A 23827-nucleotide genomic window follows, 5' to 3' on the forward strand; every position below is an offset into this window, starting at 1 on the left:
CCGATGTCACCATTGGAGGATGTAAGATTGGCTCCCCATACAGAGGGCTTTAAAGTAGTTGCAAACATTCCCGTATTCCTGTTCATCCAAGCTTTTCAAACTTGTCTGTACCTAAACGAGGAGCAAATTGACAGCTTCGTAAATGTTCTTCTTAAAAAAGAATTCTGCGAATCCATAGAGGACCATTGCAGAACCAAACATATGCTATAATCCAGCCAGTGTATGTAATGTTTAGGCAGAGATTTTTATTGGATTGTTAAATAGAAAAGTAAAGATTTGTAGAAAATTTATTTACTTGGGGAAATTTACTTATTTCCAGGCAAAGTAAATTTGTTTGTTGCTTTCATTTATTTTTATGTAAAACATTTTCTGTCTGCTTTCCCAAGATCCAGTTTCTTCTTACTATTAAAGTTTGAATTATCCCAAGGGTCTAGGTACCATTATTGTTCAAATACCTAGATCAGGGCTGTCCAACAGAATTTTCTGCAACGATGAACATGTTGTATATCTGTGTTGTCCAATACCATGGACACTAGCTACATTAAGCTGTTGAGCACTTGAAATGTAGTTAGTGAGACTGAGAAACTGAATCTTAAATTTAATTTTATTTAAATTAATTTAAATTTAACTCAGTCACATGTGGCTAGTGGCCACCACGTTGGACAGATTTCTAGATGATGGAATGGTAAATGTGTGCGGGTTTGATGAACAAGTTTCACCTTGTCTATATAAACAGGCTGTATTTCCTAAAAGGTAAAGTAACTCTGTTCCACGAGAGATGAATAAAGTGAAAATGAGTTCAAGAGGGTTAGGAGAAGGGTGTTAAAGGTGAGAGGGTGGTGGTCAAGAGATGAACGGAGAGCTGTAAGAGGGAGACGTCTTGAGGAAATGGAAGTACAAAGAGATATAACTTTGTACTATGTTTGTGGAGCTCTTTTAAATATTTACATAGATAGCATTCAGACTATGATTGCGCACCAGGAAAACTAATATAAAGGATTTAAATCACCAGGATGTTGTAGCCCAGGGTCAGCAACTTAGGGAGAAGTAATAATCACAGCAGGCCTGCATTGGCTCCCTAAGAAGATTTGCACAGTGGACAAAGAAAGATTAGCAAACTTGGAAATGAAAAGCGAATGCCTGGCGGAAGGCTCCGGGCACAGGACCTGGGTCTCAGCTCCACACTTTGCACATAAAACACTTCCGTCGGCCGTGTAGCTCAAGGGAAGCTTGGACCACGAGAGGAATACGTTGATGAATGACTCACAGAAATGAGGGGCTAAGTAAGACTCGGCCATAAGGACGGGGGGTCATTTGATTACGTTGCCTCTGGAAGGTGGGGGCAGTTTACCAAGTCTCGTCAGTGTCTGGTGGAACCTCATGAGGTGAGTTTAGTCTCTTTGTAGGAGCAACAGACTAAAACGAAAACCCTATTACGTTAGTGGGATTCCCGAAGCAGAGGTAGCAGTGCTTATACCTAATCACATTAACACTCCAAGTTAGTGCCAAAACCACGTCGGAAAAATATCTGTATCTTCCCTGGGATGGTAAGGGAAGGAACTGGTCATGGCTACAAAATTTAAAAACTTGAATTACTTTTGTTTTTTTTAAAGATTTTCTTAATCGTCCACACAGTATAAATATATGCCTATTCAAATTAAAAAACGTTTTGCGTTTACAACTGTGAAATATGTAAAGTTTTTAAAAAGGCGATTTCCCTCACACTGCCCTTTCGTTATGTCACTTCCTTTGCAGAAATGTCCCCTCTCAACATTTTGATGTGTATCCTCCAGATCTTTTTCACAGTTTGCTTTCTGACATTTGTGGTTTGGACTATATTTAACCCCATTCTAGTGGTTTTCTTAAAAATCCATTTTGTGACAATTTAGGTTTGCGGGGCAATTTTATGTAAGAAAGTAAGAGTGAGCCTTGCTGCTATGCAGCTCATCCTGCCTGGCATCTTTAGGGGACACCAGGGATGCCACGTGAAGCTTTCAAAAGCAGAACGGCGTGAGCAACCATCTCATACTTTATCTCATTATTTCAAAAGCGCCCTGAGAGGTACTTTTGGTTGCTGCTTGTTTCCTGTGTGTGTGTGTGTGTGTGTACCTCTTCTGTTCTGCATGCTTGCACTTGAATTTGAGAAATAGAATCATCAGAAGATCCAGCAGTAACAGAATCGGTACTTTAGCCACAGAGCCATGCGACAGAGGGAAGCAATTTTTCTTAAAGCAATTTCGGGGAGCATTTACTACACGAAAAGAAGGGATTGAAAATTGAAATCCCCTCAGTGTCAACGGTATAATAGGTAGGAGAAACTGACCCCAGAGCTCCTAAACATGCTGGCGAAGCCAGGGGTTTTGAGAGGCAGTGATCTGGATCACCCCTGCTGGATTTTATTTTCTAAAAGAATCAGTGCAGTGTTTATAGCGCAGATCCGGTATTTCAGTATGGTATTCAAAAATAACCTGCGATATACTAGGACAAGGATCTGATCAAAGTTTCTTCTTTCTGTATCAATTATAGTCAACATTGAAGAATGCTTCTTTTGCAGAAATCTCATACTGTTCAACATGCAGTTTTCTTTTCCTAAGTTTCAAATCTAAATAATTTTTTTTTAAATGCAGATAAATTCTTATACATATCATGGCCCTTTTGAAGATCTGTTTTTCACAATTGGTAATATACCTAGCTAAAGCTACTTGGGCACATGTAAGAAAACTATTTAGAGTCACCAGTTGGTAACTTTTATTCACATTTCATTATAGAACTTTAGAACAATAAATAGGTAAATACAATCTATTCCTATGATTTCGGATTGATGATATAAGACCTATATTTACTTTTTAAAAGACACAGTAGGGCTTCCCTGGTGGCGCAGTGGTTGAGAGTCCGCCTGCCGATGCAGGGGACACGGGATCGTGCCCCGGTCCGGGAAGATCCCACATGCTGTGGAGCGGCTGAGCCCGTGAGCCATGGCCACTGAGCCTGCGCGTCTGGAGCCTGTGCTCCGCAGCGGGAGAGGCCACGACAGTGAGAGGCCCGCATACCGGAAAAAAAAAGGCACAGTAATTCTCTCTTGCTTTTGGTATTGCTTTACTTTGCTATTTTTTTCTCCGTATAGAGCAGCTAACAGTAACACATGATTTAACGTTTTATTGATGTGAAATGTAAAGTGTACATTTTCTATTTTTTTGATATTATATGAGGAAAGGTGAAGACGTTTGACAAAGAATTTCAGGATAATCAGAGTCTTGGTTACCACAAATGAGTCCTTGCCATGGAGGATGACCAGTCGTCTATTGAATGCCAGGGTTATTTCCGCCTAAGATGGTGCGTTTAGGTCATCTTCCTTCCTGTGGCTCATTTTCAACACGTATAACCCAATTAGCATAAGCAAAGCATAAGAAAGTGAATCAACTAAGGGAAGAAAATTCTAATACGTTCCAAACAAAATCTAAGTGACATTGAAACCATCACCTGTTTAAAATTGTCCATGCTCGCCGGCATTTCCCAGCATGATTCAGAAGGTGACAATATTTCTTAAAGTGTTTTAGGTGAAAAACATTTACTGAAAGAAATTAACATTGGAATTGAAACATGCCATTACTTAGAGCAGAGAAAAATGGGTTTGCTGGGGAGCGCCCTCCAGAGAGCTTCTGCTCCTTACCTTGTCACACAGGGTCATTACCATACAGATGTGTGATTGAAATGACAGCAGTTGGCGAGATTTATAAAGAGTTCAGCTCCCGGGTCGTGATAGAGAGATAGCATTTTTTTTAAGCTGCAGTGTATTTATGGGCAAATATAAAAGTTATCAAATAGTTCCAGGAGAAAAATGTAAAATTACCGAGAGAACACTGCAGTTCACCACACTCTCTAGGGCCTGTGGGGCACTCTCTTTCACAGAAGGGGTTGTGGATGTTGGACAGATGTCTCAGCCCTCCCAGGGGACAGCCTAGACCACGGAGTCAGTCCAGTGTGACCTGACATGGGGTGTCTCAGCATCGAAGAGACTTTCTCTCTGGGAAGTGGGGACACCTCTTCTCAGGGCCACCAAATGGTACAGCGCCAACTCATTTAAAACTGTCAGGGAGTTTGATCATAAGATTTCAAATCTACGTGAAGTAGATTTTTTTCATCACCTTTCATCACACTCCACCCCCTCCCACCCCAGTCACCACCACTACCACCAAGTTTAGGATCTGAGCCACTCGGATCACTCAGGAAAACGGAGCCTGGACGTCAGTGGGTCCACATTCGGCCACGGAGGGGAGGCGGGGGGCTGGGGGGGGAGACGCAGAAGGCTGCGTGAGTGCCTGGTTGGCACTTTAGGTTGCAGCGGATGATGGGAGGTGTTGTTGCCCTTGTCTCACTCTGAGTTTCATAGGAAGCACGGATGTGGGTGAGTCTGCGTGAATCATATAAGGCGTGAGAAAAAAGCAGCTCAGCTTGAACGGTGTCTGGCAAAATAACTAAGGAAGTCGATTAGCCCGGTGTTTCCTTTTTGAATCGTCCTATCACAGTTTTCCCTCCAGACGGGAGAGGACTGTCAGCCACCTCTGCTCCGTTTCCTGCTTCTATTTCCTGATCTATCATTTGATCGGGGACCAACGTCCCTCCAGCGTCTCAGTTTGGCCACTTGGGAGACCCTTGCCCAGCCGCTGGACAGAGGCCTTCTACTCTGGCCCAGAGCCCCTCTGGGTTTCCCTTCAAGCTTCCTCCCAGGCCAGGACTGGGCTGCGAGGTGGGCCGCGCTGGTTGGTCTGTCATCCTTGCGGCCGTGCCTGTTACCAGATTCGGATGCTCTCCTGGCTTGTTTGGAATCGTTCCTTAGAGCAGAATTCCTTTACAAGCACAGATCATTACTTCCTGATCTCAGAATGTATTCGTGGGCTTGATGCCCCAGGAAATGCCCCAGCTTCACTTAGAATCTAGCCAGGCCCCTTGGACGGAGAGGCAGAATTGGCCCTTGTAATTCAGCATGGTTAGAGAAAGAACAGAGCTTTACCCTTTATATGCTTTGAGAAGCAGGCCGTTATTATCTCTTTACTCTGGAAGTACAAATTATAGGCTATTCTGTGCCTTGATCACACTGATTTTACCAGCTTTTCCAAAGATTATTATCATAGTTTGTTATTAGTGGGATCGCTGCCTTTAAAACCCCCGGAGAGAAAGCAGAAAGGAACTTGCTTTTCCTACTGGTCCTCCAGGCTGTGCCTGAAATGGTCTCTCAAAGTGAGTAAACTCTTCAGGCCTCCTCCTGGGGGAGAAAACCCAACCCCAAACCTCCCCCTCTTGTGACCTTGTACAGTTCAAGTTCTTTTGGAGAAACATGGACATGATTAGCCGAGCAGCAGACCAAATACATTGTTACTGTTGCCTTTTGTTTCCTCCATAGGAAATAGTGTGAATCTTTCAGCCTGTCTCAGTTGGGGCGGTTTAGCCAAATAAGTATTAGTCATCTATTGGGCCAACGTTCACTGGGTATTTATTGTGTCCCAATAATAAAGTACAGGATAGAAATACAAGTAGTTCACAGTTTGCTGCCTGTTTTTGTATAGTCCATGATCTAAGAATGATTTTGAAATGGTCAAACAAACATTAAAAGAAGAATATTATTTCACTGCATGTGAAAATTATATCAAATATAAATTTCAGTGGCCATAAAAAAAGTTTTCTTGGAACCCAGTCATATCCATTCACTGATGTGTTGTCAGTGAGTGCTTGCAGCCTCATCAAAGAGGGACCATGATGTGTGCATGGCCTACAATATTTACCATCTGGGCCTTTGCAGAAAAGCTTTTGGAATATAGCATCCTCCCTGCTCTCCAGCTGCTGGCAAGAGACAGTCAGGGAAATAAGCAATTAAAATACAACGTGGAGGGCTTCCCTGGTTGAGAGTCTGCCTGCCGATGCAAGGGACACGGGTTCGTGCCCCGGTCCGGGAAGATCCCACATGCCGCAGAGCGGCTGGGCCCGTGAGCCATGGCCGCTGAGCCTGCGCGTCCGGAGCCTGTGCTCCGCAGCGGGAGAGGCCACAACAGGGAGAGGCCCGCGTAATGCAAAAAAAAAAAATAATAAAATAAAATACAACGTGGAAAGTGCCAGGAGAGAAATATATGTGAGTGCAGGTGGGGGAAGGTTAATCATACTTAGGGTGGGAAAGTTGGGCTGGGGATTTGTATCTGGTGGTTGAAACCAGCGTCTGCGAGGGCAAGTGATTCGGGTGATATGAGCGGCAGTTTGGAGCACAGTGAGACACAGAGCAGGCAGAGAGGGGAGAGCGGCCACAGGAGGAGGGAGTGGGGCCGGGCGAGGGGAGGAAGGGACCGGGGCCGAGGAGCAAGTGGCCAGCAGTGCTAGATGCCTTACCAAGAGCAGGTGAAATCAAGACAAAACGTATCACTGGATCTGGCGATACGGCGGCTCGGTGGATAGACACAAGATTGCTGAGAATGGCTGGGATAGGCAGAAGGGGTTCAAAGTGTAAGCTTATAAGTCTTGGCTGAAAAGGGGCACAGTTAAATGAGGGTAGAACTTGGGGGTTGGGTGTAGAATTGAGGAAAGTTCCTGTTTGTTTGTTTTAATGATGGAGCGAGGTTTGAGCAAAATGCTGAGAAGACAGACCCAGAAGAAATCAGAAGGCAGATTGAAGATCCAGGTGGGAGGGGACAGCTTGATGCCCCTGAGGTGCGGAGATAAGAGCCCAGCACACAGGGGAGGGGTCCGTGTCTTGCACAGGAAGGGCGCCCTCACCCCTGAGATGGGCAGGCGGGGGAGAAGAGGGCGGGCGCAGCTGGAGATGCCGCACACGCTGCTCTGGCAGGGTAAACAGATGGCCCTCCTTGCCAAAGATCTCCCCCTTTTCAGGCAGGCAGATAGTATGGTCATCTGTGGAGACAGGGAAGGCACAGCCTGGGGACAGGAGTCTGTGGAATTAAAAATGACAGTCAGCAGCACAGGGCTTTGGGGAGGGGAGCTGAGCCAGGAGACATGAAGAACCACTGGGCGTGATTGCGTGCCCTCCCGAGGCTGGGCCGGGGGTGGCCCCAACATCCAGGGCTATGAGGCTGTGTATTCTTACCCACTAGCGCTGAGAGTGAGTGCAGAGCGGTGAAATGGTGAGACTGGGCTAAGATGAGGTTTTATATACAGAGCTGCTGGGAGACCAGCAGCGAGATGAACCTTGCCCTTCACCTTGAGTGGTGGAGGACGATTACAGGATGGGGTTGCTTTCTCAGTGTCTGGGGAAGCAACCAGAGCCAGAAAGAAGCTGACAGAGTGGGGAAAGATTGCCCAATCGAGGGGCTCGAGGTCTTCAGGAAGTAGAACGGGCGCACTCGTTGAAAGGAAGAAAGCGGGTGAGTGAGAAGCAGCGGAGGTGGTGGTTGTCGGCAGTGCTGGTACAGTGTCAGGGCTTTTGCACTTGGACCAGTTTCTGGAAGGGAAAGGCCCGGGTTGGAGTGAAGGAGGGACAGCGAAGGTCAAGGGTTATGCAGGTCAGGTCATGGTCAAGTCTTCCACATGGACCCGAGGAGTGTGGGTCTGTGGGGCTGAGGAGATCCAGGAGCCAGGGGACAAATCATCTGAGATTGTAGGGGTCAGCTGAGGCATCAGGAGGGGACACCCCTTGTGGCTTCGCTCTGTATGTGAGCATTCGCACATTCGCACGCGCACGCGTGTGTGTGTGTGTTTGTGTGTTTTGTGCGACTTCACTCTTTCTTTGTCTTTACTGTTTTCCACGAGAGTGGTTGTGTGATTTCTAAACACGTGAGGGTTGGAACAATTGCAACTACTTTAGAGAGATCTGAGTACATCCCTAGGCTACTCTAAAATGAGGTTATTAAAGAGGCCAATTCAACTTGGACATGGGACGTTTTCCTTGGAAGAGAAAGCAGAGTAGACCGTGGTAATGGGAACCATGACAAGATGGCACAGCTCCCTTAACCTGGGAACCTGGAGATTGTTCTTCAGAACTGGCACCGACCTCTTTGGGAGCCTCCTGGCTTCACACTATTTTGCAACAAAGAACTTTCTCACGACGGAGAGTGTGAACGTGATTTTTCTAAACGATGCTCCTACGTAGCACACAGAGGATGTGGGACTGCGGTGCGCTGCCAGGGTTTCTCTGGGGTCATGAGGAAACACACAGAGGAGCAGAGAAGTGGAGCCTGTATGTTTTCAGCTGCTTCCAAATACGTTGAAAGGAGGTTTTAAAATCAAATCTCCAGTGATGACTAAGAGTGTGTTTACCCTGGTCCAGGCAACATTCTAAGTACTTTACCTGCATTTTCACACTCAGTCCTCACAGCAACCCAATGAGGTGTAGGTACTGTTCTCCTCACCTCAGAGATGAGGAAACTAAGGTGCCATTAACCAGTTTCCGGAGGTCACGCAGATTGGAAGAGGGACCCAAGATTGGACTCTGGACACTGCGGCTCCAGAGCCTGTGTAAAAATATTTATGTGATTAATTCTATCTATCTCCTTATATGGTGAGCTCAAATGGCTAACTTACAAAATGTTGTCTATTCAATAAAGTGAAACTACTTCGTCAGTTGCTGTCTCGAACACCTAAGGCACAGAATCAGGAATAAATACTTTCTTTAACTACTTACTGATTTTAGATCAGAAATAGAGAAAAAATTTTCCCTAGAAACCCAAAATAATGTAGCTGTTTTGTGAAGCCTTTATTTACTGTAAATTCATAGAACCACAACATACAGAAACATTAGTAAAGAGAATGGAAACTATTTAATATACCATACCAAAAGCCATTTCTCTCTCTTTGCATTGTTCTGAGTGAAGCAGTTTCTTGATAAGAATAATTTATGTAAAGAATCACATCTCAACCTTGAATTTTCTTGCTAGATCACAGAATAGAATATTAAGGAAACTTAAGGTCTGAGCATTTTTATATTCAGGATAAAAATTTTTATTGCTTTTTCAATTAAAAAGCTTACTGATGTTATGTGGATGAATTCAAAGAGTTAGAAACCGTACTTATGCTGAGATGGCAGCTTCTGTTTGGAGTTTTTATCCACAGTCTGTGTGATTTAAGAGAAATGAAAAGCAAAGCCAACAAATGTGAAATAGCCTATGTCAGGTCCAGAGAGAAACAGGTTTTTGGGGTTGTTTTTTTTTTTTTTTTTTTTTTTTTTTTTTTGCGGTACACGGGCCTCTCACTGTTGTGGCCTCTCCCGTTGCGGAGCACAGGCTCCAGACGTGCAGGCTCAGTGGTCGTGGCTCACGGAACCAGCCGCTCCGCGGCATGTGGGATCTTCCCAGAACGGGGCACGAACCCGTGTCCCCTGCATCGGCAGGCAGATTCTCAACCACTGCGCCACCAGGGAAGCCCACAGGTTTTAATTAGATAGATCAATTAAAACTTTTAAAATGCTGTTCTCACCCCTGAAATGGAACAATCAATACATGTATTGTTTACCCCAAAGATTAATAAAATCATAATCTGCAAGTTTGGAGTAGACAGTTTATCCATTGGAGATGGAAGGGAAAATTAGTTGTACATATCTTGACTTGCCACTAGGAAAAGTCCACTAATAGACTCCTTCTAAGAACTGGCTTTGGTCCAGAGTGTGGGAAACAAATGGAGATCTACCAAAGTAGATTCCCAATCCTTGAGGCATTAATTAACCCAGAAGATAGACATTGATAAGCTTTTTAACCAAATACTGTAATATTGAGGTTTGCAGAGTTATTTACTTTATAAACTGGGAGGATCACTCCCATCTCCCATCCAGATGCTGCAATGCACACTTTAGAATAAAGGCCAGAGGAGAACTGACCATCTTAGTCTGAAAAGAGATTTTGATTCTGTCTACTTCATAGTCAGTATAATATCCCTTGGGCCAAATAGACACTAGTGAGGAAGAGCTTCACCCAGGGGTGGCTCCTGAGATCTGAGTTCTTACAGAGGGAGTGCATTGGATCAGGCATCAGGGGTCTGGCTCTGATTCTGGGCTTGGACACTTAACTGTGGCCCATTGGCCAAGCCGTGCCACTTCTCTGGGCCTCAGAGACTTCATCCCCCCCCCGCCACGTGAACAGGTTGGGTTAAATCATACCCAATATTTCCTAATTTTGAAATTCAGTGACTACATTTGACAACTTCTCATCTCTGTGATATGATGTTACTCTTTGCTACCAGGTGTTCCATCTGTCCATGAATTGGGGTTGCATTCAGCTGAAATTAAACTGATTCTAAATCATGTTCCCAGTTACAGGGGAACTCTAGGATACCTTTATTACCCATAAAAGTATTGGACTCATTCCTTTATTTCTTTTATTGAAATAATCATATCCATAGATCTTTTTTTCCTCAGGCACTTTTGGATGGAAACTTAGATAATATAACAATTCTTCTCTCCAGTGAATTCTTTTAATCCTTTTTTTTAAAAAAATTAACATATCATGTATTTTATAATGTATAACAAGTTTGCAGCTTTTGAGGAATATTCTGTGAATATGCCTATGGTAGATTTGTGCTCCAGGGCCAGTAATTGAAAGTTCAGCGGAATCTCCTCTCTACTAAGGAAGAAAAAAATTCATTAAAATAATTGATTGATGGATTGGCTTCTTAGAAGAGCAAGTGGTCAGATAAATGGACAGCATTTTTTAAATTCTCCTGTTTTGCCTGGAAATAGAAGAGAGGAATCCATGTCTGCCTCTTCGGCTTTTGGCCTGGACACAGTCATTTTGTGACTATTGGATTCATGACAGTAATTGAAGTAGGAATAGGGTTCCTGTCCTCAGGGAGCACATGACTGATTGGGGTCACGGAGAGATGATTCTGTGTTTCATGGTTTTATCTCAGATTTGCTAAGAAGACAGAATTAGCAGAATTTCATGTAAGAGGATAGACTAGTCTAGGTGATTCTTGGGTTTCAGCTTAACTGACTTGGGGGATGATCATTAACTGAAATAAAGATGGTAGGTTAAGAACCAGATCCAACCTATGTCAAGACCTTCTAGAAAAGGGGGTGCTTCCCTCACTGCCAACTAGTGAGAGGTTACACTCCATGTTAAAATTTGCCTTTGCATCTTGTTCTGTGCCCAGGCAGTGTTGGTCATCAGCATTGAAGGAACAGCACAAATGTGTTCTTTGCAACCAGGCTGATGACGGCAGATTTCATTGAGTGGAGAGGGGGACATAGAGGGTGGCAGTGTTGTAAAACAAACACCATGAATTTCCTTTTGTGTGCTCTCAGAGAAACGGTCATTTAGGCTCTGTTGTCATAATCATTTCTTCATGTGTGCTGTTCTTTACTTTGGGGGTGAGGTGGATTAGATCATCCATATTTGGAAACTAGCCAGCCTCTAGTGTCAAGAGTTTTCATGTTGTGGAAAGTTTCTGAATAATTCGTTGTCCTTATCACATTTCTTAGCAAAGAACGTTTTACTACCAATGCTAGTGATGAATCTGTGTTTGAACCCCTGAGCTTTAAACTTTGATGACCAGCCTGCCATTCTCAACTTGGTTCTTATTATATATATATATATATATATATATATATATATATATAAAATATTCAACAATGGAAGAATCAACTCATCTTTTAGAGATATAAGTACATTTTATGCAGGATATATCTTTTCATTATTTGTTCTGATGGGCAATATTGGAAATATGTTTCACAAAAATCCCCATATATAATCAGGATATTGTAGTTCCCAGAGGCCTAGATTTTAGGATATCAGCTGATGATAGCTTTCTTTTGTGAGCTTAGTGATTTCTGTAATGGAATATGTGTTGTCTTTCAATCTTTGTATCTCTCTTTAAGTTTTATATTTTTGCTTTTTTTTTCTTTCCTGGTTTTTGTTTTACTTTAAGCTTCATACATAGTTGAGTCCCAACAAAAACCATTCAGTGTATATAGAAATGACTTGTGGTTATTTCTTCAAGATTCATATTAACAAGATTCAGCAATGGAAGAGTAACTTTTAAAGTGATTACCTCTACACTTACATCTAAGTTTCCATAATGGTTGGGCATTTAAATGTAGAGTATCTTAGGAAGATGTGCCAGGAGGATTCACGCGTTTGATTACGTTCTAGCAACGTTGATTCCCAACAAAGGGTATCTTGGGCCACAGTCTCATTTAGTTAACCCTATTTTGTGCAGCCATACTCTGGTCTTCCTCAAGTTCCAGTGGGAGTTAAGGACTAAAACATGGAGCCACTTTATGAGGTTGACTCTAATCTTCTCTAATCTGTTCTTTTTCTTTTTTTAATTTTATTTATTTATTTTTGGCTGTGTTGGGTCTTCGTTTCTGTGCATGGGCTTTTTCTAGTCGCAGCAAGCAGGGGCCACTCTTCATCATGATGTGCGGGCCTCTCACTGTCACGGCCTCTCGTTGCGGAGCCCAAGCTCCAGACACACAGGCTCAGTAGTTGTGGCTCACGGGCCTAGTTGCTCCACAGCACGTGGGATCTTCCCAGACCGGGGCACGAACCCGTGTCCCCTGCACTAGCAGGCGGATTCTCAACCACTGCGCCACCAGGGAAGCCCTGTTCTTCGTAACTGTAACCATAAGGGCCCCAAAGCCACCATTCTGCTCCTGGTGCACACTGACTTTCCAGAATGACACAGTTATACGTATAGAGTTTGGTTATATGGAAACTCACTGAGAGAGGTACGGGGAGAGAGGGAGAATGAGAATGGGAATCTTGGCCAGGGAGAATGGTTAAATTTAACTGAGAAATCTTAGACATTTTCACACAACCAAGAGAACCTTTTCTGGCCAAATATCCACTGTGAGCTGCGAGTTCTTTAGCTTTCCCAAGGGTCTCTGTGATTGAACAGCACACAGGCGTTTAGGCTGTGTTATCAGGATCTTACATTTCTTGGGAAAGCTCAGGATGAGTGCAGCTTACCAGATGGAGTGTTCACCACTTACAGTGTTGCCTTCATATGAGGTTCCTCAACCCTTTTCTCTCCTAGGATGGGGACAGATGGAAGGCACTGTTTTATTGGCACTCCTAGAGATGAAACAGTGTCGGTGACACACAAGGATATTAAAAATGGCAACTAATTGTATAACTTTGCCCAAATCATAGTCTCCGGGGCTTAATTTACTCATATTTTAAATGAAGATGATGTAGTTTTTATACCAGTTCTATCTTAGCCTGTTTGAGCTGCTATAACAAAATACCACAGCCTGGGTGGCTTAAACAACAAACATTTATTTCTTACAGTTCTGAAGGCTGTGGGAAGTCCAAGGTCGAGGTGCTGGCACGTTCAGTCTGGTGAGGGCTCTCTTCTTGGTTTGCAGGCAGCCATCTTCTGGTTCTATTGTCACATGGCCTTTCCTTGGTGCACACACACACACACACACACAGAGAAAACTTATGTCTCTCCCAATTTTTATAAGGGCATTAATCACCCTCATGAATTACCTCCCACCTCCAAATACCATCATGTTGCAGATTGGGGCTTCAGCAAATGAATTTGGGGGAGATACAAACATTCAGTCCATAGCAATATCTCTTTCAGTTGGTCATTCTGTGACTAGGAGAGGCTGCCATCCACTGGATATTTAGAATGCATAGCACTGTAGCATCAAGGTTTACATATAGACAAATTTGGGGCTTCCTTCTCAGAGCTGATATCTTCATAATGTTGGACAATTGGCTAAATCTCTCTAGGTCTCAATTTCCTTAACTATGAAACTATTCAATAATATATATTTGTAGAGTTGCAGTCAAGATTAAATGAAAATTGTGCATGTAAAAAGCACTTGACACAGAACAGATCCTAGATAAAAATTTAGTTTTTAAATTATGAAAAATGACCAAATCTATTCAAACAAAAGCTGAAACAAGCAACACAAGAAGTGAAATGGTTAGACTGGTGGTCTGGTAGTTAATATCAACATTTGTTTGTATTTGAACATAAATTTTGCAAGTCTCTGTTAATTGTAACACACCATTTGTCTATACTGAAATAAACATAGACAAATGGTGAGTGTGTACGTGTGTGCGCACACATGCACATGTGTGAGTCTGTGTACCTTGAGAGTCTTCCCATTATTTCATGGGTAGTTAGCCTAGAATTTCAACTAACACACCATTTCCAATTTCGGGATATATTTTACTTACATAAACACTGTGCTTTTATTTCAATGAAACCAGAAAATACTTAAACCTGCTCTGTCGTTAAAGATTATTCCCTAACAAAAATGTTCCTTTGCACATTAATAAGGGAATGCTCCAATTAATGTTACTGGCAAGAAAATGATAAGAAACAACCAACTGCACACACAGGGACACCTACACACACACACACGCTCCTCATGTTTCAAAACCCCAAGTTCCCATGAATCACACCTTGTTGACACCTTTGCCATTAATAATGTAGCAAGTAACATATAATATTTACATTTTATAGAAATTATAATTGCTTTTCCCTTCAGAGTTAGTGACTCAGATGAAGCAAATCCAAGCCTGTCTTCCTATGACCTGAAATGTCAAGGTGACAGATTCATTTTAAGGCTTAACTTGAGGCATTACACAGAGAGTGAAGGCTACTCAAGGATGTGAACTGATCAGTTATGAAACAAGATGGGACCTATCATCAGTAAGACAGGAAGGCAGTACGATTTTTAATAGCCAGATTCTCAAACATTGCACCAGAGTTAAATGAATCCTTACCTCTGGATTTCAATGATCACAGTAGTCAAGTCTTCTCATAACCACTAGTACAAATGGCATTTGCCACTGCCCCAGAAAAATCTTAAGGAGAAAGGGGAAAAGTTTACATTACAAAGGAGGGTGAGATGGGGTTCCTCCTATTTCAGTAAAATTTAAGCCTCTAGAGGATGAGGAGTAATTCCAAACTTTCACGGGGAATAAAGCAAAGTCTAAACGTCACTCATAACCTGAATGCAATGAAGAAGCAGCACATGGAGCTGGAAATTCAGGAGGACTGTGTCTTCATGAGAACTTCAAGTAGTTCTCTTTCTTTAAATTTAGTTCAAAATGTACTATAAAGACCTATGGGATTTATTTCTACACGTTGGGTAGATTTATGTATAATATTTAGAAAAGTGCTACCAGGAATATATTCCCAGAAAATGACTTTCAGCTTGAGTAAATGATCTGATTTCCGGCCTTTCAAAGGAAATCACTAAAAAAAAAAGAAGAGGATCCTGTGAAACAAGTGGTTTCCCCTGGTGAAGTCAGCCCCCCATCACTGCACTTAACAAGAATGAACCTGTTGCAGACTGTAATGGTCTTATGACTAGTGTGAATGAATGCTTCTCACCACATAGATTCACTATTGATTTTTTATTCAATAATAATGTCTTGTATTTAGATAGTTACCATCTCCAAAGAAATCTGAGTGCTTTATAGTTCATGAATTCCGATTTATCTTCATACCATCCCACTGAATGTATAGATTAGGCATTCCAATTGCATTTTAAGGAGGAAAAACAGAACCAGAAAAGTTAAATCATTAGCCAGGGAGATTTCAAAAAGCTAATATTAGAATTACCAATTAAATTCTGGTAGTCTTGACTTATAATTCTGACTGTTTCCCCAAAACATCTGGTCAGTTGGGTCAACTCTGATTATTCTTTAGGAAAAAGGAATCAAACCATTGAATTGCTATGATTAGCAGAAGTTTACATTACTTCTCATTATTTTGCTGGTGTACAATAATTGGGCTTAAGACGTTTTCATTTATTAGAGCATATGCATTTTTTAGTGGCCTATGTTAGTATCTTTGGAATGCTCTTAAGTCACGTGTGCCAGAAGTTTATCTCCTGGTAAGGGATAGATGTAAAATTTAAATTCTCATATTAGGTAGGTGTGATTTTTCAAAGACTGGGTATCTCCATCACCTCTGTGGCATTGCTTTAGTTGACCAAAAAAAAAAAAAAGAAAGAAAGAATCTCCTCAATAAAAACTTGTTCAAAACCCGTACTCATTATACCTCTGGGAAGGTTACTATCATCCTTTCACTCACCCAGTCTTCTAGCCTTAAAAATGTGAGCCTCTGATTTTTTTTTCCCCTTCTTGCATTTACAATTTCTGTCAGTTTTTCCTCTGACAAGTTTATTGCTTTGTTTCTCTGTGTTCTCCTTACTGCTAACGCTCTGCTCCTCACATATAACGTGGTAACCTCCTTACTTGTCTCCCCTACTTCTGTTGTCTATTCTTCAACCCATCTTAGGTCACCTTTCCTAATAAATTTTCCATAACTTTTGAAATTATGAATTATTTGGGTACATGAAAAGTATATAGAATAACACGTTAAACATTCATATCCCCACCACCCAGCTTAAAAAAACCGTGAAATTAAAGGCACAATAGAAAGCCCTCTTTGAAGCCTCTCTCCAATTTCACCCCCCCTCACTATCATGAATTTAATGGTTATTATTCCCATGCACGTTTTAACATTTTAACCATATGTATCTGTATCCATAAAAATTTATAGTATTTCTTCACTCCAATCATTTATACTTCTGAAATTTTCATTTGTTATGTGCCTTTGAGATTTCCACTCTTATTTTAAGATTTATCCGTGTTAGTGCATGTGACTTTGTTTCCTTCTCTTTCATTGCTGTAGTCCTTTGGATCCACCCAGTACAATTTGTCCATTCTTCTCAGGATGGACATTGAGATTGTTTGCGGTTTTTTTCCTCAAACAAATATGTAATAAACATTTTTGAACATGCTTCCTTTTTCATATTTATGAGAGCTTCTCTAGGACATACTCCCGAGATTCTAAATGCTAGGAGGTGGTAAGATCTTCTCATTTTCAAATTTTGGTTAAAAGTGATTGTGTCAAAACTGACACATCCTCCTTACGTGCCATATTCCATTCTTAAGAAAGACTTCATTGGCTTCTCCTCCAACTTTAATGGAATTGCAAATTCCTCTGAGAGAAGCTCCTCCTCACTTTTCTACCTGAAGGGACCTCCGCACCAGGAACTCCTTTTTGTATTAGGTCACAGATTCAAAAGCTTTTGGACTACACATTGAAATATAAATGTGTGAAAAATGCAGGGTACGGTGGGATCTGGAGTGGATGGTGGAGATGGAGCCATGCGACAGGGCACCATATCCAACTTACGGTTGGCTAGTTTGTAGTCCCCAAGGTTCCCGTATTACTTTGTTTACTTTCCTGAAACTTCGTCTCAGAAATGTGGAATCATCAATTCCATGTATAGCAGCAAAGAGCCCTCTGGAGCCCGCCTGCCTGGGTTTGGATCCCTGTTCCACTGCTGCCACCTCTCTGCTCTTGAGCAACTTCTTGTTTGTAAAATGGGGGACATGCTAGTGCTTACTTTGTAAGGGGGTGGTGAGAAATAAATGAGATAATATACATAAACCTCTCAAGTAGGCGCTTAATAAATACTTGTTGAATTGTTGAAGAGAGGAAAAATAACAAAAGGTTCGATCGTATCTCCTGTGTGTCAGGCATTGTTCTAGAAGCTGGGGAGATGGCAGCGACCTTGATATTTGTCTCTTTCACAAATCAAGTTGCCAACTGGGACCAAGTCTCTAACACATTGCTTGGCTCACAGTGGGCACTCGAGAAAGAGATGCTGAATGAAGAAATGAACCTAATGGTTCTCGTAAGGCAACGTAAATGCCTAAGGATGTTCTGAGCCATAATGGAGCGAGTAGTTTATACCCATGATGACTTTACTGTCTGCATGGCAGTGGATTCTTATTTTTGAATATTGACAACTCCTGTGTAATACAGGTAATAGCTTGCCATTAGACATAGTGTTTGAGCAGTCAGAATACCACGTTTTTGATGATGATGCGTAACAGAATTGACTATATCTTTAATCTTACCTGTATACAAAATAACATTCTCAACTTTCGATGATGACCAGTCTTTTTCATTTTCCCCTCAAATTTAGGTCTCATTGTCCATGAAGGAGCTGCAGTTTACAGAGTGTTTAAACGCTGGCGAGCTGTCAACTTACACTGGGATGTATTAAATTATGACAAAGCCACAGACATCGAAGAAAGTAGCCGGGGAGAGTCTTCCACAAGCAGAACTTTATGGTTGCCATTGACGGCTCTACGGAACAGGAACTTGGTCCACCCAACACAGCTGACCTCCCCAAGGTTTCAGTGTGGCTACATGTTATTACATCTGTTCAATCGGATGAGGCCCCATGAAGATTTGTCAGAAGATAACAGCTCGGGGGAGGTTGTGATGAGAGTGACTTCAGTGTGACAAAGCTAAGAAGGTGCGGTGTGGACCACCCTGCACATTTTGGAATGTAACTGCAGTGAATGGCAAAACCATAGCACTTCTAAAAACACACATCTATGAACTTTTTAAAATTTATGCTTTTTATATGAACATTTGAATTGCAAATACATTTTTCTGAAAAAAAGAGTCCTGTTCTTTGCTTTCTGATTTATCACATCTTTTATAAGTTGGTACTTAAAATCATTATACATATTATTTAACTCTACTTGGTTAAAAGAATGGTGAACATTATCCTTAAGGTCAAAACTATTTTTTTCTTGCCTTGTTTTAAATATATTTTTATCAAACGTTTTGCTCCATGTGTAATTTTTCAGGCATGCTACCAATGGGGAAGAGTTTAGAATGCTGTGGGCAAATTCCAAAGTGCCCATCAAGGGAGAAGCACAGAGGTGATTCTGTGATGCATTGGTCTTCCTCATGCCTCAGGCTGGTTGGCACCCTTGAGCATGACTTTTTGTGTAGGATGAATTAACCTGTCACCAGGAATGCAAGTTCTAGGAATTATGGCTTGTTTTCTAACTTCTGAAACAGTACAGAGAGCTTGTAAAAAGATAAAGATAATTGGAATAAAATAGTCTTACAGGCATACTTTGAAGATATTGTGGGTTCAGTTCCAGACCCGCAATAAAGTGAGTATCTCAATAAAGCAAACCACTCAAATTTTTTGGCTTCCCAGAGCATATAAAAGTTACGTTTACACTATACTTCAGTCTATTAAGTGTGCAATAGCATTAATTCTTAAAAAAACAATGTACATACCTTAATTTAAAAATCTAAAATACTCTAGCCATCATCTGAACCTTCAAGTTGTAATAGTAACATCAAAGATCACTGATCCCAGGTCACATAACAAGTATAATAATGGAAAAATTTGAAATATTGTGAGAATTACCAAAATGTGACACAGACACATGAAGTGAGCAAATGCTGTTGGAAAAATGGTGCCAATGGACTTGCTTGACACAGGGTTGCCCTAAACCTTCAATCTGTAAAAAAACGCAATGTCTGCGAAGCACGATAAAAGAAAAAAAAATGAAGCGCAATAAAACAAGGTGTGCCTGTCCTGCAGTACATATTACACAGGCAGGGCGCCCTGCATACTTATAACCCTGAAAGCTCACCAAAATGTTGCACCATTGCATGTGTAATAATAACACTGCCTCACATTTGCATAGCCCTCTCATAGACCAGCCGCAATTATTTCTGTTAATTATTCGTGTCTCGATTTCTATGAGTACCATCTTAATTAGATTTTCTTTTTGTGAAAGCTTATATACCTACTTAATCATCTAAACACTGATTCTATTACTTGGTTTAATGAAGCAATATTCTCCAGCAGCGAGAAGTGTTTCTCTTTTACTAGATAAGTATTTTTCAAATGAAAAGAGGAAAAGAAAAATGAGGCTATTGACTCCCCATGAACAGGTTGCTAAATAGTGAAACCTGGGGATTTTGCACCTTTTTCTCCTTCTAATGGAGGTAAATATCATATTTTAATGGGTAGCAACAGAATAGATGAGGCAGGAGGTCATGCTTTCCTTAGAAACAGGAGTTGGACATGTAGGTCATTTGAAGTAATTGGTGATTAGATTTTAAAGCATATGAAATAAAATACTTTACATTCTATTAATATTTTCTAAAAAATAACCTTTGAATGATTCATAATAGAATAGTTAACATTTACAGGTAGCATTGTGATTCCTACATAGCAAATTCTACCAACACTTGAAATAATATTTTCCCAGTTAAAAAAGTGTGTCACAAATGAATTAAAGATGTGACCATTTGCAGAAATATGAAGAATCAGTAAGTAACGAAAGAAGGAAAATTCAGCCACTCTTTCGGGGCACATATAGGAAATGAGAGTGTTGTTGATTGTTTGATGTCACGTGAGCACAGTCCTGGGTGAGGCACTGAGAGGTGGAGATCAGTCCTATCAACCTGGTCTCTGCCCTGAGTTTAGCCATCTGGGACAGGAGGGCAGACTGTTTAATAGAGAAGCCAGGGATGCAGACCTGCTGTCAAAGCAGCAATCCATTATTTGTGCCCCGCAGGTGTGGGTGCTTGCCCTGGACACTTTAATCACTAAGGGAAGTCATCAATGGCGCCACATTTAATGGAGAATAATTGTGGGTGCTGCTGTTTAGAGCATTGTGTTAAAGATACCAGATAAAGAGACTTTAGACACAGATTAGACTATCACTGCTCCAGTATTTAGCAAGCGTACACGTTTGTATTCTAACTAGTATGCACCTTTGTATTCACATCAACTCACTCAAAAGCAAGGAGGGACAGAGGATGGGAAACCCTCTCTCTGTAACCCCTGTATGGGGTGCACAAGGCAGAGACACCTGGAGATGAGATGCACAGAGGGTTTGTCAGCCTGAAAGGAACGTGTGTCCCGAGCTTCCCCTCCTTCCCAGGGCCTTGCCCTTTGGATGCCCCTTTTGTCTACACCCATTTTCTTCCTTCACCATCTTCACAGGCCCCAGCTCCTAACACGCCCACACACACTCACACACCCATATGTGACACAAATCAATATTGGAATAAGGATCTGGCAGAATTTCCACTCAAAATGTACAATCCATGATATGATTACATAGAGACTCCAACACTCTGGGTGGAGGGTGGGATGGGTGCATTTAGAGAATTGAATTCACTGCTTAAAAATAAAAATTCTAGGGACTTCCCTGATGGTCCAGTGATTAAGGCTCTATGCTTCCACTGCAAGGGACGTGGTTTCCATCCCTGGTTGGGGAACTAAGATCCCACATGCCACGCGGGAGTGTGGGCAGGGGACCAATAAATAAATAAATAAAATTCTAATATGCCATATGAGTTATGATATAAACAATTAAATTTCAATTGTGAATGCTCTAACTCAAACTCAACCTGTCTTAAATCACAAAACCATTCGTGGTAAAAAAAAAAATTAGTTGGAAATACTTTAAAAATCTTTTTAAATATATAGAAACTTAGACCTGTATCCAGTCTGTCTCTTTTCAACCACTAATCTACAGAACAAACATTGATGGGGTACCTGCTGTGTGCCAGACACCGTGAGCTGTGGCCACGGAATGACCCAGCTTCACAGGGAGACTCAAAGTGGGTGAAGTGCGGCCCAGCATGGTAAGTGTCAGGTCACAGGTGAGTGGAGGGCAGTGACAGTCCACGGGAGCAGTCAGGTTGCCCTGAGGCAACTGGAGAAGGCATCACTGAGGAGCTGGTGGGACCTGGGCGTTGATGCATGAGTAGAAGTTTGCCAATCAGGTAAGTGGAGAAGAACATTCTGGGAAGAGCTTGGGGGTAAAAGAGAGGCGTGTCCCGGTAATTGTGGGAGATTTCATGTGGGAGAGCATAGCGCACATCTGAAGACATGACACAGCCCTATGGGGTTGGCTCAGTAGCTGGGACTGAAGCCCACAGGGACCCATGAGAAGATGGTGCTCAAGCAACAGATGGTAAGGGTTGGCATGGTCATCTCTGGGGGATGGATGTCCTCTCTTGACCTTATACCTATGGGTAAGACTCCCAGTTCTCAAGGTCAGGGGTAAAATGTAATGAATTGTGACCCTATCCTCAAAAGAGTTTGAAGACATCCTACAAAATGAAATAGTAAGCAGCAGTCACATGCAAGCACTATTGCAATAAATTAGCTAAAAGAGTAGAAATATTGGAGCATCAAACGGCTTTCCTCTCTCCCAGAAGACAGCAAAACCCTTAATTCAGAAGAGGAAAGCATATCGTAGCTCTTGTGAGGTAGAATATAGTTTCTCCGTTATTGAAAGTACTTCCAAATATTTCCCAGAGTAAATAAATTATATCATCTGATTTTTCTTCAACATCATTTTAAAATGTTTGAATTCTATATGTTCAGCTAAAAATATGCCAAATATGCCAAAATTCAGCCAAATATGCCAAAATAAAGCACGCTCTCGCTCTTGCTTCTGTTTCCATCTGGGTCTGCTATTCTTTTCCTTATTTTCCCATAGACTAGCAATGTTAACATAGCCTATTACGTTTGATTCTCAGTCCTTCTTTATCTATGGAGTTAAATCGCAAAATTAATTTGTCTTTGCTAATCCAGAATTTGATTTGATGTCATCTAGCAGTTGATGTTCATTTTAAACAGAGGTCACTATTTGTCCATGTTTTCCTTTAAAACTTATTTTTTTTTACTTACACATTTTAATGACAGTAGATTGCAAATATCCGATATTCTATCATTTTCTTTCCAAGATCATCCTTTATCAAACTTCAGTGGTGAAATTTGGTTTTTATTTTCAATATATATGTTTGTATAAATGATGTAACTCATAAATTTATGTTCTGTATATTTAGAAATAATTGGTTAAAGATCTTAAGAAGATACTTCACACAACTAGTTTAGTTCCAGTTTATCAGTTCAGAAAAAAAATGTTCCCATCGTGTGTGTGGTACAGAACTGCAACAGGTACCATAATTTATAGCAAAGCTCAAAGTTCCAGGCCTCAGTGAAATCTACAGAATTACTCACCATCTTCATAAAGTTGCTATTTTATACACAGTGATTTTATCTAGTAAATTAGTCAAAGACTAATAAACAAAGTTATTTTAAGGGATTTTCCCCTGGGAGCCCGTAGGAGAATGAAAACAATGCATGATCTCCCGTAAAATTTTGAAGGTGTATTATATTTTTTAATAAACCTTACCCCAAAGCATTTCACATTGATTTTCCAAGACAAGTTAGCAGTCCCTTAGTTTTCTTGAAGCTTTTTCATATTTTTGAGACATTTTTCAGGGCTTTAAGGGAAAATTATCTTTTTCTAGTGCTACAAGAAGAGAAAAGAGGTTTGCTCTCAGATGCACAGGCAATGAAGCCTAACGTATGTAGGCGGGTAATGGTGACCCGGGCATTTTATATCCTGTCTTATGGAGCCATCAAGCAGGAACATTCATCCTGACTGCTGGACCACAGAAGGACATCACCCGTGGGTGAGTAACCAAGGGAGAAATGTCTTCTGACAGTGCCACATTTACCTCCTCGTCACAGCTGTACAGGGGCTTTGGGAATACAGGGGATCTTCCCAGAGGCTGCTATGGCAACAAGGACCATGTGGATAGAGCCTGGAGATGCTCTGTTGGACACTCTTCCCATAATAGTCTTGGGAATGTCAGGACTTAATAATAAGAAGGAGCCAAAGCATTGATTCAGAGAACAGGAGAAGAAAAATGCAGCACCATTGAACTATGCTCTTCACAATGTGATGGCTTTGTTAGCTGCAGCTCTCAGGATGCTTCCTTCTGTACCTTCCCCTCCTTATTCATTAATCCTGCCTTAGGCAAACGAGGTGGCTTCATCCCCATTAGGCCATTCTTACAAATATTCTGACCCAGGCACACAACAGGCTGCTCCTGGTGGGCACATTACTAAGGACCAGCTTCCCAGATGGGCTACACAGAGTGCCTCCCTTAGAGAGGTCAGAAAGAGGTTAGGAGAGGCAGCAACAATGAAGGGACAGGAAAAAGTGGGGCATGGTGGCAACAAGTCCAAGGGACTGCCCAGGAGGTGACAATGAGGGAA

The 23827-nt window shown here is 41.6% G+C and overlaps 1 protein-coding gene across 1 annotated transcript in view; it reads left to right on the plus strand.

Moving 5' to 3' along the window:
* MARCHF11 (membrane associated ring-CH-type finger 11) overlaps nucleotides 1-18553 on the plus strand; it is a 118892-nt gene extending 100339 nt beyond the window's left edge. The window contains exon 4 of the mRNA XM_032627620.1: nucleotides 17900-18553. Within this exon, the coding sequence (XP_032483511.1) occupies nucleotides 17900-18222 (323 nt within the window). The 3' untranslated portion in view covers nucleotides 18223-18553. The remainder of the gene's footprint in view (nucleotides 1-17899) is intronic.
* Nucleotides 18554-23827: the final 5274 nt, after the last annotated feature.

The sequence above is a fragment of the Phocoena sinus genome, chromosome 3, assembly GCF_008692025.1.
Source record: "Phocoena sinus isolate mPhoSin1 chromosome 3, mPhoSin1.pri, whole genome shotgun sequence".
NCBI lineage: Eukaryota > Metazoa > Chordata > Mammalia > Artiodactyla > Phocoenidae > Phocoena > Phocoena sinus.